The sequence below is a fragment of the Ranitomeya imitator genome, chromosome 3 (genome assembly GCF_032444005.1).
Source record: "Ranitomeya imitator isolate aRanImi1 chromosome 3, aRanImi1.pri, whole genome shotgun sequence".
Taxonomy (NCBI): Eukaryota; Metazoa; Chordata; class Amphibia; order Anura; family Dendrobatidae; genus Ranitomeya; species Ranitomeya imitator.
This window is the reverse complement of record NC_091284.1, coordinates 7,200,527-7,216,423: the sequence shown is the minus strand read 5'-3', so window position 1 is coordinate 7,216,423 and position 15,897 is coordinate 7,200,527. Positions and strand designations below refer to the sequence as shown.

Sequence of the window (15,897 nt, the reverse complement as noted above, 5' to 3'; positions counted from 1 at the left end):
ACACTCGCAGGACGGCGTCCAGAATACATACGGGGCAGCTTGGAAGGTGACTGGAGGATAAGACATGATGTAACAGCAGAGTAGTGACTGCAGCTCTGGAGGTGACTGGAGCATAGGCCCTGAGTGCAGCTCTGGAGGTGACTGGAGCATAGGCCCAGAGTGCAGCTCTGGAGGTGACTGGAGCATAGGCCCTGAGTGCAGCTCTGGAGGTGACTGGAGCATAGGCCCTGAGTGCAGCTCTGGAGGTGACTGGAGCTCCGCCGGACCCGTGCCCTCCCTCGGTGGCCGGCACTTACCCTTGCTCTGCACGGTGACCCATCCCACCAGGCTTTCGTCCTGTGCCAGCAGGTACCAGTCCCCGCGGGGCCCCATCATCCATTCCTGGATGGAGCAGGTGTAGTTGCCGGTGTCGGCCGCGCCGGCCTGCGGGACCCTCAGTTTGTACATGGTGGGTGACAGCTGGATCTGCTGCAGGCGGCCCTCCCAGCGGGGGGTGAGGGGGCTCCACACCCCGGAGCGGTCGGTGGTCAGGACGGCCTCTTGTCCCCGGCTGCTGCTGAGGAATGACCAGGACACGGCCAGCTGCGAACCGGGCACTGAGCGCGACAGGATGGTGCAGTCCAGGGAGAAATGGCCGCCGTCCGGCACAGAGACGTTTTGGGGCGCAGTGTCCAGCTGCAGGTCGGCGTCTGTGGGAGACAACACGGGGTTAATCACCGATAATGGATGGCGGCTGTCAGTGATCTCACAGCTGAGGGGCTGCTACAATGTAACAGATGGGGCGGCCTCACCTGGGCGCCGCACACTGACGTAGGTGGCGGCTGAGCGCTCGTCTGCCCGCTTGTACCAGTGTCCCCGAGGGTCCTGCAGCCATTCCTGCACCCGGCAGCTGTAGGCCCCGCTGTCCTGCTCCTCGGCCCGCTGCAGGGTGAGCGCGTAGAGCCCGGGCGATGGCTGCGACAGATGGAGGCGGCTGGGCAGCTCCCAGCGCCCCTCATCCTCATCGGGGGGCAGAGTCGTCCCATCCGGGGAGAACCGCGCCACCGTCCTCCTCTCCGGCTCCCCGGCCCGCCACACCAGCCACTCCAGGGACAGGCGTGACTGCGGACAGCTGCGGTTCAGCACCTGGCACGTCACCGCGAAGCTGTCCCCCTCCAGGGACGAGAGATTCCGGGGAAGCGGGTCCACCTGCAGGTTGTCATCTGCGGAGGAGAGGAGCAGGCGAGTCAGACGCCCCCATATCATACACATCGCCGACTGCCATCCCCCCACATCGTCGACTGCCATCCCCCCACATCGTACACATCGCCGACTGCCATCCCCCCACATCGTACACATCGCCAACTGCCATCCCCCCACATCGTACACATCGCCGACTGCCATCCCCCCACATCGTACACATCGCCGACTGCCATCCCCCACATCGTACACATCGCCGACTGCCATCCCCCCACATCGTACACATCGCCGACTGCCATCCCCCCACATCGTACACATCGCCGACTGCCATCCCCCCACATCGTACACATCGCCGACTGCCATCCCCCCACATCGTACACATCGCCGACTGCCATCCCCCACATCGTACACATCGCCGACTGCCATCCCCCCACATCGTACACATCGCCGACTGCCATCCCCCCACATCGTACACATCGCCAACTGCCATCCCCCCACATCGTACACATCGCCGACTGCCATCCCCCCACATTGTACACATCGCCGACTGCCATCCCCCCACATCGTACACATCGCCAACTGCCATCCCCCCGCATCGTACACATCGCCAACTGCCATCCCCCCGCATCGTATGCTGCTGACCTCGTACCTCTCTGACTGGCGCCCCCCCACCTCGTACCTCTATGACTGGCGCCCCCCCCCACCTCGTACCTCCCTGACTGGCGCCCCCCCACCTCGTACCTCTATGACTGGCGCTCCCCCCACCTCGTACCTCCCTGACTGGCGCCCCCCCACCTCGTACCTCCCTGACTGGCGCCCCACCCCACCTCGTACCTCTCCACTGGCGCCCCCCCACCTCGTACCTCTCTGACTGGCGCACCACCAACTCGTACCTCTCTGATGATCCCCCACCTCGTACCTCTCTGATGATCCCCCACCTCGTACCCCTCTGACTGGAGCCACTGCCTGGTGCCAGTTCCCCTGATTAGCATGCATCCTTCCCCATACACCTCTGCCCACACCTGTGTCTCACCTGGCATTTTCACGTTGACCTCCGTCAGTCCGGACGCGTCCTTGGTCAGCTGGTACCAGGCCTGGTTGGGGTCCAGAACCCACTCCTCCACCTGGCAGTAGTAGTCTCCGCTGTCCTCCCGTCGTGCCCCCAGCAGGGTGAGGGTGTAGTGACCGGGAGTCAGTTCCTCCAGCTGCAGCCGATCCTTCAGATCTGCCTCCTCGGCGTAAGTGCCGTATTCCATGCCCGTACCGCTCCGCACAATCAGTTTTCCATCTGTCCCCGAAGGCTCCTGAGCGAACCAGAGCACTGAAAAGCGGGCATCGGGGCTGCTCTGGGCCCGCACTGTACAGGAAAGGGTCACCGCCGATCCCTCCAGCACCGCCACCGAGCGTTGCCCCTTACTGACCTGCAGTCGTGACACTGAAAGAAAAGAGACAGCGGTGAGGACCCCACATCTGCATATGCGACCCACTGACCCTCACTGCACTACAGACTCATGTGGCGGCATCCACAGGGCCGGGGCGACCTTGTGGTGGGGAGCAGGCAGGGCCGAGGCGACCTTGTGGTGGGGAGCAGGTAGGGCCGAGGCGACCTCGGGGTGGGCAGCAGACAGGGCCGGGGTGACCTCGGGGTGGGGAGCAGGCAGGGGCAGGGCGACATCGTGGTGGGGAGCAGGATGATCGGTGCAATCTCGAGGCGTTGGAGGGCAGGCAGGACTGGTGTGACCCAACTGTGGGGGGTGGTCGCAGGCAGGGTCAGGGCGATCTTGAGGAGTGGGGGGCAGGCAGGGCCAGGATGACCATGCTGAAGTCGCCCTTCCTCATCCGCTCCTGGCGCCCATTCATCACTCCGTCTTCCCGACTCTTCACTCCCGTTATCCCGATTATTCTTTTCCCGACAGATACCGGGACACACAGACTGCCATCACCTCCCTCCTAGGCAATGGTAACTAAGGAGATACACGTTTCCAGGGAAACCACAGGCACAGAGTCCCGAGGAGTGGGCGTACGGGCAGCGTGGAAATAGAGAGATCAGAAGATACAGAGAACTGAACTGCGCCTGATGTTACGGAGAGTCAGCGGGACCAGAATGCAACAAGAGAGAATATGCAAATGAGGCAGTAAGCAATATATATTCTTACCCCACCCACCACGAGAGCCCCCCCATCATGAGACCCCACAGAAGCAGGGACCCATAGAGGCGATGTATAGACACCCACTGCTGAGTTTGGAGTGCATGTAACCATCCTCCTGGGTGGGGCTTACCCATCAGGGTGGGACTTCTCCTCCATATCTGTAATAATCATGAACGTCTCCTCGGGGGCAGAGCAGCAAATACATAATGGGGCAGAATCGCGACATTCAGGGGGAACACGATTGCTGGCTGCCTGTGCACTGACTGCCGAGAGGGGGAGACGCAAGGTGCGGTGCAGAAAAGGGGGAGACCAAAGGGTTGGCACAGAGAAGGGGGAGGGAGACACAATAGGCAGCATCGTGAACGGGAGGGAGACTCAAAGGGCTGCACCAAGAGGGGGGGATGCAAGGGGCAGCACAGAGAAGGGGGAGATGTAGTAGCATGGCAGAGAGGGGGTGAGAGGTCAGTAGGGCGGCACAGAGAGGGGGAGAGATGCTTGTGCAGCGCCCCAGAGTCCTGGTCGTTGCAGTAATGTCGCTCTGCCACTAAGGGGAGTGATGTTATGTCTGATTGCACTAAAAGAGTTCACCTGACCAGGTATCACAGTCACACATTACACTTCACACTCCGGCCACCAGGGGGAGCAAAAGGCACTATGTATTAGGCCACTCCTCACACTGGTAAAACTGGGGGTTGGATAGGAAGTTAGAACAGAACGCAGCCTGGGAGAGCTCCAGGGAGGACCTGTCAGGGGTGTGTTCCTGGCAGGTGCCTAGCAGAAAGGACAGAACGTGACGGAGCCGCGCCTGCACTACCTTGCGGCGGCATCCTAAGGAAGGACACGAAGTGAAGGATATTGTGGAGAAGTGAGAAACGAGATCAGCACAAAGGAGATCCAGTAGGAGTCGTGCCCCGAGATCGGCAACATCCTACAGAGGCGCGTAGCCGGTGGCCGGAACGCCGAGGAAGTAACTGACTCCAAGCATTACTTCAAATACCGCAGGACAGTTAATTACAGGTTGGCTGTCTACCATACATCACCTAAGCAGACATAGGGGGCAATGTGTGGAGAGGGGCGTCTCTAGTGTCGCAGAATAGCTCCAAGCCTTCCCGTCAAACGGGTGCGTCCTAGCCATAACAAACTGGGGGGACGGAGAGAGCGAGAGAGAGAGAAAGAAAGAACGAACACGAGAGTTGTGAGGACTATCCCGAAGGCTCAGCTGGGAAGGACTACAACACACAGGCGCTAGTGGTAGGCACTGATTCCCACCTGCAAAGGGAACTCTGGATGTGCCCATCGGACCGGCCGGACTCAGACAGCCCTGTTAGCAGTGCTCTGGATTGCGGATCCCGAGACCTTCAGTAAAAGGTAAAGAGACTGCAACCCTGTGTCCTCGTTATTGTCTGCACCTCACACCATCGCCACCTACACTACTGGGAAGCCCTGGGGACATACTTCACCTGTGGGAAGGTATACCATCCAGCTGCCATCACATCACCCCAGTGGACCCCACAGCAGCGTCGGTCGACCTGACCAAATACCACAGGTGGCGTCACGAAACCTTGACAGACTCCCATCACCTTTTATTGGACGCCCCTTAGCAGGGTCACGGACCGGGTCCAGCCACCGTGATGACCCCAGCACCGAGACAGAGAGGACCGGTACAGAGTAACCCGCGGCCCTGTGTCTGGGGGCGCTCCACTAGAGGCAGCACAGAGGGGGAGATGCTAGGGGTGAGAGGTCAGTAGATTGGCACAGCGGTGAGAAGGGTCAGTGGGGTGACACAAAGATGGGGGAGAAGTCAGTAGGGAAACAGAGCGAGAAGTCAGTAGGGAGGCACAGAGAGGGGGAGAGGATAGTAGGGCGGCAGAGAGAGGGAGAGGATAGTAGAGCAGCACAGAGAGGAGGAGAGGATAGTAGGGCAGCACAGAGAGGGGGAGAGGATAGTAGGGCGGCACAGAGAGGGGGAGAGGATAGTAGGGCGGCAGCGAAGGGGAGAGGATAGTAGGGCAGCAGAGAAGGGGAGAGGATAGTAGGGCGGCAGAGAGGATAGTAGGGCGGCAGAGAGGGAGAGAGGATAGTAGGGTGGCAGAGAGGGGGAGAGGATAGTAGGGCGGCAGAGAGGGGGAGAGGATAGTAGGGCGGCAGAGAGGGGGAGAGGATAGTAGGGTGGCACAGAGAGGGGGAGAGGATAGTTGGGCGGCACAGAGGGGGAGAGGATTGTAGGATGGCACAGAGGGGGAGAGGATTGTAGGATGGCACAGAGGGGGAGAGGATAGTAGGGCGGCACAGAGAGGGGGAGAGGATAGTTGGGCGGCACAGAGGGGGAGAGGATTGTAGGATGGCACAGAGGGGGAGAGGATAGTAGGGGGGCAGAGAGGGGGAGAGGATAGTAGGGCGGCAGAGAGGGGGAGAGGATAGTAGGGCGGCAGAGAGGGGGAGAGGATAGTAGGGCGGCAGAGAGGGGGAGAGGATAGTAGGGCGGCACAGAGAGGGGGAGAGGATAGTTGGGCGGCACAGAGGGGGAGAGGATTGTAGGATGGCACAGAGGGGGAGAGGATTGTAGGATGGCACAGAGGGGGAGAGGATAGTAGGGCGGCACAGAGAGGGGGAGAGGATAGTTGGGCGGCACAGAGGGGGAGAGGATTGTAGGATGGCACAGAGGGGGAGAGGATAGTAGGGCGGCACAGAGAGGGGGAGAGGATAGTTGGGCGGCACAGAGGGGGAGAGGATAGTAGAGTCTGCACAGAGAGGGGGAGAGGATAGTAGGGCGGCACAGAGAAGGTGGAGAGGTCAGTAGGGTGGCACAGAGAGGTCAGTAGGGTGGCACAGAGAGGTCAGTAGGGTGGCACAGAGAAGGTGGAGAGGTCAATAGGGTGGCACAGAGAGGTCAGTAGGGTGGCACAGAGAAGGTGGAGAGGTCAGTAGGGCGGCACAGAGAAGGTGGAGAGGTCAGTAGGGCGGCACAGAGAGGGGGAGAGAATAGTAGGGCGGCACAGAGAGGAGGAGAGGTCAGTAGGGCGGCACAGAGAGGTGGAGAGGTCAGTAGGGTGGCACAGAGAGGAGGAGAGGTCAGTAGGGCGGCACAGAGAGGTGGAGAGGTCAGTAGGGTGGTACAGAGAGGAGGAGAGGTCAGTAGGGCGGCACAGAGAGGAGGAGAGGTCAGTAGGGCGGCACAGAGAGGAGGAGAGGTCAGTAGGGCGGCACAGAGAGAAGGAGAGGTCAGTAGGGCGGCACAGAGAGGTGGAGAGGTCAGTAGGGCGGCACAGAGAGGTGGAGAGGTCAGTAGGGCGGCACAGAGAGGAGGAGAGGTCAGTAGGGCGGCACAGAGAGGTGGAGAGGTCAGTAGGGTGGCACAGAGAGGTGGAGAGGTCAGTAGGGCGGCACAGAGAGGTGGAGAGGTCAGTAGGGCGGCACAGAGAGGTGGAGAGGTCAGTAGGGCGGCACAGAGAGGTGGAGAGGTCAGTAGGGTGGCACAGAGAGGAGGAGAGGTCAGTAGGGCGGCACAGAGAGGTGGAGAGGTCAGTAGGGCGGCACAGAGAGGTGGAGAGGTCAGTAGGGCGGCACAGAGAGGTGGAGAGGTCAGTAGGGCGGCACAGAGAGGTGGAGAGGTCAGTAGGGCGGCACAGAGAGGTGGAGAGGTCAGTAGGGCGGCACAGAGAGGTGGAGAGGTCAGTAGGGCGGCACAGAGAGGTGGAGAGGTCAGTAGGGTGGCACAGAGAAGGTGGAGAGGTCAGTAGGGTGGCACAGAGAGGGGGAGAGGTCATTCGCCCAGCTGGTTGCTGTGGGGCAGTGTACATTGCACGGTGTACATGGAGGGCAGGATACCTGTGTGTGGTTACAGGCAGCAGAGCGAGTGACGTCACCCCCTGCATTGTGCGCTTGGCTTCTCTCCCATCACCGGAGGCAGTATATCTGGATTTACCAGTCTGACGGTGAAGGCCGCGCCCGGCTCCCTCTCCCCCTTGCTGTGTGATGGCGGAGGTCTCACCTGGCCGCTGGACTCGGATCTCCAGCAGGTTGGACGCCCTCTCTGCCAGGCGGCTCCAGCTGGCATTGTAGTCTCTCCTCCACAGCTCGGCCACGCACTGGTACTTGCCGGCCTCGGACTCGCTGGCCCGGCTCACGCTCAGGCGCACGTTGTGGCTGGAATCCGCTTTCTCCACAATGCTCCGACCCCGGAAGGTTCCAGCCCGCTCTCCCCACTGCACCCCGCCGGAGCGGCTGAATGTCACCAGGTCGTGGGTCTCCCCGCCACTGGCCGGTTGGAATCGCCAGGTCACAGAGATGCCCACCCAGGGCGGATAGTGAGGCTTGAGGATACACTGAAGGTCAAAGGAATCATAGTAGCTGATGCCTGGGGTGCGGGAGATGGCCGTGACCGAAAAACCAGTCTCTGGAGGAAGAGGAAGGTGAAAATCAGGAAAAGGCAGCGGTGTGCTGAAATACTCTGTGCTGCAGTGGCCACATGCACCTTTCATGGTTTAACTCTTAGGCTATGTGCACACGTTGCGGATTAGGCTTAGGAATTTCTGGTGCGGATTCTGCCTCTCCTGGCAGAAAACGCACCTGTGGTTCCGCAGCGTTTTTTGTGCGTTTTTGCTGCGTTTTTACTCCTGTGGTTTTCTATAATGGAATGGGTACAAAAACGCTGCAGATTCACAAAATAGAAGTGACATGCTACTTCTTTTAAACCGCAGCGTTTCCGCAGCGGATTTTCCGCAAAGTGTGCACAGCATTTTTTTTTCTCACTAACTTACATTGTACTGTAAATCAATTGCGGATCTGCAGCGTTTCTGCACCGCAAAAAACGCTGCGGATCCGCAACGTGTGCACATAGCCTTAGTCTTCGACTTCCTATGAGAGCAGCACACTCCTCTCCTGAAATACTCTGTACCGCTGACACTAGTGCCCCATCACCATAAGTCACACGATTGGCGGTCACATGGCGGTGGTGACAAGCGTCGTTGAAGTTCGTGGGCCGTCATCGCTCGCAGTTACTCCGCCGCGTCTGTCACTTACACTCATTGTCCTCTGTCAGATTGCGGCACATTCCACGCAGCACACGCCATGGAGCCACACTAGTAACTACGAGGATGCGCCGTCATTTGTCATTGCGCCAGGAGACATCGCCAGCGCTGCAGTCCAAACTCCTATCCACTTCGGGATGTCAGCTGTGAGGGTGTGCGGAGTAGCCGCAGCTCTGGCTCTGACTGGAGGAGAGGCTGCAGTGACTCACCCAGGGCGGTGACATCCACGCCGGTCTTGGCGGACCGCTCGCCCAGCCGCTGCCAGTCTCCGTCATAACTCGGCAGCCATTCCGTCACGCGGCACTCATACGAGCCGGCGTCCTGGCGCAGGCTGCTCTCCAGCTCTAGGGTGAAGGTGTCGGAGCCGGACCTCACCATCCGCAGACCTCCAGTCGCGGCCCGCTCTCTGTACACCTGGCTGGCCCAGGTCACGCCGTCCCGATCCTGCTGGATCACCTCTCTCTGGCGGCTCTGCGAGTCCTGGAGGTGCCAAGAAGCGGAGATGCGGCTCTGCGGCCCATACAGCGAGGCCACCAGGCAAGTCAGAAAGATGCGAGAGCCCTCCAGGACCGAGCTGGAATTCGCCACCACTGTTACCGTCACCGAAGTCTCTGCAAGAGAGGAGAACCGTGAGGAACTGGGCTAAAATACTGAGAGCACTGGCCTCGAATCACACCAGGCACAGGAGAGCGGGGCCACGAGCCAGGGGCTTACTCGCAGGGGGCAGTGGCAGGGGCTCGCTCGCAGGGGGCCATGGCAGGGGCTCGCTCGCAGGGGGCCATGGCAGGGGCTCGCTCGCAGGGGTCGTGGCAGGGGCTCGCTCGCAGGGGTCGTGGCAGGGGCTCGCTCGCAGGGGTCGTGGCAGGGGCTCGATCACAGGGGTCATGGCAGGGGCTCGCTCGCAGGGGTCGTGGCAGGGGCTCGCTCGCAGGGGGCCATGGCAGGGGCTCGCTCGCAGGGGTCGTGGCAGGGGCTCGCTCGCAGGGGTCGTGGCAGGGGCTCGCTCGCAGGGGGCAGTGGCATGGGCTCGATCACAGGGGTCATGGCAGGGGCTCGCTCGCAGGGGCCGTGGCAGGGGCTCGCTCGCAGGGGCCATGTCAGGATCTCGCTCGCAGGGGTCATGGCAGGGGCACGCTCGCAGGGGCCATGTCAGGATCTCGCTCGCAGGGGTCATTGCAGGGGCTCGCTCGCAGGGGCCATGTCAGGATCTTGCTCGCAGGGGTCATGGCAGGGGCTCGCTCGCAGCGGTCGTGGCAGGGGCTCGCTCGCAGGGGTCGTGGCAGGGGCTCGCTCGCAGGGGTCGTGGCAGGGGCTCGCTCGCAGGGGGCAGTGGCAGGGGCTCGATCACAGGGGTCATGGCAGGGGCTCGCTCGCAGGGGCCGTGGCAGGGGCTCGCTCGCAGGGGCCATGTCAGGATCTCGCTCGCAGGGGTCATGGCAGGGGCACGCTCGCAGGGGCCATGTCAGGATCTCGCTCGCAGGGGTCATTGCAGGGGCTCGCTCGCAGGGGCCATGTCAGGATCTTGCTCGCAGGGGTCATGGCAGGGGCTCGCTCGCAGAGGTCGTGGCAGGGGCTCGCTCGCAGGGGCTCGCTCGCAGGGGCCATGTCAGGATCTCGCTCACAGGGGTCATGGCAGGGGCTCGCTCGCAGGGGCCATGTCAGGATCTCGCTCACAGGGGTCATGGCAGGGGTTCGCTCGCAGGGGCCATGGCAGGGGCTCGCTCGCAGGGGCCATGTCAGGATCTCGCTCACAGGGGTCATGGCAGGGGTTCGCTCGCAGGGGCCATGTCAGGATCTCGCTCACAGGGGTCATGGCAGGGGTTCGCTCGCAGGGGCCATGTCAGGATCTCGCTCGCAGGGGTCATGGCAGGGGCTCGCTCGCAGGGGCCATGTCAGGATCTCGCTCACAGGGGTCATGGCAGGGGTTCGCTCGCAGGGGCCATGGCAGGGGCTCGCTCGCAGGGGCTCGCTCGCAGGGGCTGATGCCATGGCAGGGGCTCGCTCGCAGGGGTCATGGCAGGGGCTCGCTCGCAGGGGCTGATGCCATGGCAGGGGCTCGCTCGCAGGGGCTGATGCCATGGCAGGGGCTCGCTCGCAGGGGTCATGGCAGGGGCTCGCTCGCAGGGGTCATGGCAGGGGCTCGCTCGCAGGGGCCATGTCAGGATCTCGCTCGCAGGGGTCATGGCAGGGGCTCGCTCGCAGAGGCTGATGCCATGGCAGGGGCTCGCTCGCAGAGGCTGATGCCATGGCAGGGGCTCGCTCGCAGAGGCTGATGCCATGGCAGGGGCTCGCTCGCAGAGGCTGATGCCATGGCAGGGGATTCCTCGCAGAGGCTGATGCCATGGCAGGGGCTCGCTCGCAGGGGTCATGGCAGGGGCTCGCTCGCAGGGGCTGATGGCTGTGGCAGCGGTTCGCTCGCAGGGGCTGCGTCAGGATAGAGGTGGACTGTTGCGGTAACTTACTCAGGAGGGACACAGTGATGGGGATGTTCTTGGGCCTCTTGCTGTCGCGGTCCACCATCTCTCCAGACGCCGACCTCTCTCTCTCGGTCACTCTGCAGTTGTATTTGCCGCTGTCTTCGGGGCGAAGCCGGTAGATGCGCAGTGAGAAGACGCTGTCACTGTCCCGGGCCACGCGCAGCTCTCCTTGACCCTCTCGCTGGCTGTAGTCTCCCGTGAGCGTGGCCACTCCGCCGGGGCTCAGACTGGCGATTAATGAGCTGTTGAAGGCCCAGGACACCGCAAATATCCGATCCGCTGCGTTCTGAGCCTCAATGACGCAGCGCAGCTCCGCGCTCTCTCCCGCACTGTACGAACGGCGGTCCGTCTCCAGCCGCACATTGAAATCCTTATCTACAGCACAGAGATGGATCATGTGATGGATATATCCTGTATACCACCGCGCCTACTGCTGCTGACAACCAGCCTGTGTACAGGTGACAGGTTGTCAGCCCCGCCCGTTATTTTGAGCGGAGCATTATTACGGATGGCGTTCTCTCCAGATACTGGATGTGCTGCAGGGTTTAGCAGTTCTTACCTGTCGCCTGGATGATGACCTCTGACCCCTCGGAGCGCTTGCGGGTCATAGCGTACCAGGATCCGTCGGGGTCCTCTATCCACTCGGTTCCTTGGCAGTAGAACTCGCCCTGGTCTGTCGGCTGCAGGTTGTGCACGGTGAGGCGGAAGGTGCTGTTCCCCACCTTGTCCAGCCGGACGTCCCCCACCGAGAAGCGCTGGGTGTAGGATGAGCCGGGGTCCAGGGCGAAGTCCCGGCTCAGAGAGATGACCTCTTCTGCTTGCTCGCTGGTTTTGCGGTACCAGGACACTGAGAGATGGGCATGCTGGACCGTGCTGTGCGACACCTCACACGAGAGCTGCAGAGAGCCGCCCTCCACCTTCTGGAGGGTCTGAGCCGAGGACAAGACGAGCAGCGAGTCAGGAATCACTGCGAACAGAAGCAGCGAGGTCAGTAGGGAGAGCGACACCTACCCGGAAATAATGGGGACCACCAGAACCGCCCCAAAACTGGAAGAATGACCCACAAAACCATCCACCCTATGAAACACAGTGAAGACCTTCAACGATCACTGCCCAGTAATAGGAGGACCGCGAGGGGTCCTGAGGAGGAGATGACAGAGGACCGCGAGGGGTCCCGAGGAGGAAAAGATGACAGAGGACAGCGAGGGGTCCCGAGGAGGAGATGACAGAGGACCGCGAGGGGTCCCGAGGAGGAAAAGATGACAGAGGACAGCGAGGGGTCCCGAGGAGGAGATGACAGATGACAGCGAGGGGTCCCGAGGAGGAGGAGATGACAGAGGACAGCGAGGGGTCCCGAGGAGGAGGAGATGACAGCGAGGGGTCCCGAGAGGAGATGACAGCGAGGGGTCCCGAGGAGGAGGAGATGACAGAGGACAGCGAGGGGTCCCGAGGAAGAGATGACAGAGGACAGCGAGGGGTCCCGAGGAGGAGGAGATGACAGAGGACAGCGAGGGGTCCCGAGGAAGAGATGACAGAGGACAGCGAGGGGTCCTGAGGAGGAGGAGATGACAGAGGACAGCGAGGGGTCCCGAGGAAGAGATGACAGAGGACAGCGAGGGGTCCTGAGGAGGAGATGACAGGACAGTGAGGGGTCCTGAGGAGGAGATGACAGGACAGCGAGGGGTCCCGAGGAGGAGGAGATGACGACAGAGGACAGCGAGGGGTCCCGAGGAGGAGATGACAGCGAGGGGTCCGGAGGAGGAGGAGATGACAGAGGACAGCGAGGGGTCCCGAGGAGGAGATGACAGCGAGGGGTCCGGAGGAGGAGAAGATGACAGAGGACAGCGAGAGGTCCCGAGGAGGAGGAGATGACAGCGAGGGGTCCGGAGGAGGAGGAGATGACAGAGGACAGAAAGGGGTCCCAAGGAGGAAAAGATGACAGAGGACAGCGAGGGGTGCCGAGGAGGAGAAGAAGACAGCGAGGGGTCCCGAGGAGGAGAAGAAGACAGCGAGGGGTCCCGAGGAGGAGGAGATGACAGAGGACAGAAAGGGGTCCCAAGGAGGAGAAGATGACAGAGGACAGCGAGGGGTGCCGAGGAGGAGGAGATGACAGCGAGGGGTCCCGAGGAGGAGAAGAAGACAGCGAGGGGTCCCGAGGAGGAGATGACAGCGAGGGGTCCCGAGGAGGAGAAGATGACAGAGGACAGCGAGGGGTCCCGAGGAGGAGGAGATGACAGAGGACAGCGAGGGGTCCCGAGGAGGAGATGACAGCGAGGGGTCCCAAGGAGGAGATGACAGAGGACAGCGAGGGGTCCCGAGGAGGAGGAGATGACAGTGAGGGGTCCCGAGGAGGAGATAACAGAGGACAGCGAGGGGTCCCGAGGAGGAGATGACAGCGAGGGGTCCGGAGGAGGAGGAGATGACAGAGGACAGCGAGGGGTCCCGAGGAGGAGAAGATGACAGAGGACAGCGAGGGGTCCCGAGGAGGAGATGACAGCGAGGGGTCCCGAGGAGGAGAAGATGACAGAGGACAGCGAGGGGTCCCGAGGAGGAGGAGATGACAGAGGACAGCGAGGGGTCCCGAGGAGGAGATGACAGAGGACATCAAGGGGTCCCAAGGAGGAGGAGATGACAGAGGACAGCGAGGGGTCCCGAGGAGGAGGAGGAGGAGATGACAGAGGACATCGAGGGGTCCCGAGGAGGAGGAGATGACAGAGGACATCAAGGGGTCCCGAGGAGGAGATGACAGAGGACAGCGAGGGGTCCCGAGGAGGAGGAGATGACAGAGGACAGCGAGGGGTCCCGAGGAGGAGGAGATGACAGAGGACAGCGAGGGGTCCCGAGGAGGAGGAGATGACAGAGGACAGCGAGGGGTCCCGAGGAGGAGATGACAGCGAGGGGTCCCGAGGAGGAGAAGAAGACAGCGAGGGGTCCCGAGGAGGAGATGACAGCGAGGGGTCCCGAGGAGGAGATGACAGCGAGGGGTCCCGAGGAGGAGAAGATGACAGAGGACAGCGAGGGGTCCCGAGGAGGAGATGACAGCGAGGGGTCCCGAGGAGGAGAAGAAGACAGCGAGGGGTCCCGAGGAGGAGATGACAGCGAGGGGTCCCGAGGAGGAGAAGATGACAGAGGACAGCGAGGGGTCCCGAGGAGGAAGAGATGACAGAGGACAGCGAGGGGTCCCGAAGAGGAGATGACAGCGAGGGGTCCCGAGGAGGAGAAGATGACAGAGGACAGCGAGGGGTCCCGAGGAGGAGAAGATGACAGAGGACAGCGAGGGGTCCCGAGGAGGAGATGACAGCGAGGGGTCCCGAGGAGGAGGAGATGACAGAGGACATCAAGGGGTCCCGAGGAGGAGATGACAGAGGACAGCGAGGGGTCCCGAGGAGGAGAAGATGACAGAGGACAGCGAGGGGTCCCGAGGAGGAGAAGATGACAGAGGACAGCGAGGGGTCCCGAGGAGGAGAAGATGACAGAGGACAGCGAGGGGTCCCGAGGAAGAGATGACAGCGAGGGGTCCCGAGGAGGAGAAGATGACAGAGGACAGCGAGGGGTCCCGAGGAGGAGGAGATGACAGCGAGGGGTCCCGAGGAGGAGATAACAGAGGACAGCGAGGGGTCCCGAGGAGGAGATGACAGCGAGGGGTCCGGAGGAGGAGGAGATGACAGAGGACAGCAAGGGGTCCAGAGGAGGAAAAGATGACAGAGGACAGCGAGGGGTCCCGAGGAGGAGATGACAGCGAGGGGTCCCGAGGAGGAGAAGATGACAGAGGACAGCGAGGGGTCCCGAGGAGGAGGAGATGACAGAGGACAGCGAGGGGTCCCGAGGAGGAGATGACAGAGGACATCAAGGGGTCCCAAGGAGGAGGAGATGACAGAGGACAGCGAGGGGTCCCGAGGAGGAGGAGGAGGAGGAGATGACAGAGGACATCGAGGGGTCCCGAGGAGGAGGAGATGACAGAGGACATCAAGGGGTCCCGAGGAGGAGATGACAGAGGACAGCGAGGGGTCCCGAGGAGGAGGAGATGACAGAGGACAGCGAGGGGTCCCGAGGAGGAGATGACAGCGAGGGGTCCCGAGGAGGAGAAGAAGACAGCGAGGGGTCCCGAGGAGGAGATGACAGCGAGGGGTCCCGAGGAGGAGATGACAGCGAGGGGTCCCGAGGAGGAGATGACAGCGAGGGGTCCCGAGGAGGAGAAGATGACAGAGGACAGCGAGGGGTCCCGAGGAGGAGATGACAGCGAGGGGTCCCGAGGAGGAGAAGAAGACAGCGAGGGGTCCCGAGGAGGAGATGACAGCGAGGGGTCCCGAGGAGGAGAAGATGACAGAGGACAGCGAGGGGTCCCGAGGAGGAAGAGATGACAGAGGACAGCGAGGGGTCCCGAAGAGGAGATGACAGCGAGGGGTCCCGAGGAGGAGAAGATGACAGAGGACAGCGAGGGGTCCCGAGGAGGAGAAGATGACAGAGGACAGCGAGGGGTCCCGAGGAGGAGATGACAGCGAGGGGTCCCGAGGAGGAGGAGATGACAGAGGACATCAAGGGGTCCCGAGGAGGAGATGACAGAGGACAGCGAGGGGTCCCGAGGAGGAGAAGATGACAGAGGACAGCGAGGGGTCCCGAAGAGGAGATGACAGCGAGGGGTCCCGAGGAGGAGAAGATGACAGAGGACAGCGAGGGGTCCCGAGGAGGAGAAGATGACAGAGGACAGCGAGGGGTCCCGAGGAGGAGATGACAGCGAGGGGTCCCGAGGAGGAGAAGATGACAGAGGACAGCGAGGGGTCCCGAGGAGGAGGAGATGACAGCGAGGGGTCCCAAGGAGGAGATGACAGAGGACAGCGAGGGGTCCCGAGGAGGAGGAGATGACAGTGAGGGGTCCCGAGGAGGAGATGACAGCGAGGGGTCCCGAGGAGGAGAAGATGACAGAGGACAGCGAGGGGTCCCGAGGAGGAGGAGATGACAGCGAGGGGTCCCAAGGAGGAGATGACAGAGGACAGCGAAGGGTCCCGAGGAGGAGGAGATGACAGTGAGGGGTCCCGAGGAGGAGATAACAGAGGACAGCGA

General features: G+C 62.1%; 1 protein-coding gene across 1 annotated transcript in view; it reads right to left on the bottom strand.

Moving 5' to 3' along the window:
- Nucleotides 1-15,897, bottom strand: part of IGSF3 (immunoglobulin superfamily member 3) — a 45,696-nt gene that overhangs the window by 1,668 nt on the left and 28,131 nt on the right. Inside the window, exons 4-10 of the mRNA XM_069760420.1 lie at nt 11,396-11,803; nt 10,822-11,211; nt 8,569-8,970; nt 7,321-7,725; nt 2,213-2,614; nt 792-1,202; nt 297-689 (exon numbers count right to left, since the gene is read on the bottom strand). Of these exons, the coding sequence (XP_069616521.1) occupies nt 297-689; nt 792-1,202; nt 2,213-2,614; nt 7,321-7,725; nt 8,569-8,970; nt 10,822-11,211; nt 11,396-11,803 (2,811 nt within the window). The remainder of the gene's footprint in view (nt 1-296; nt 690-791; nt 1,203-2,212; nt 2,615-7,320; nt 7,726-8,568; nt 8,971-10,821; nt 11,212-11,395; nt 11,804-15,897) is intronic.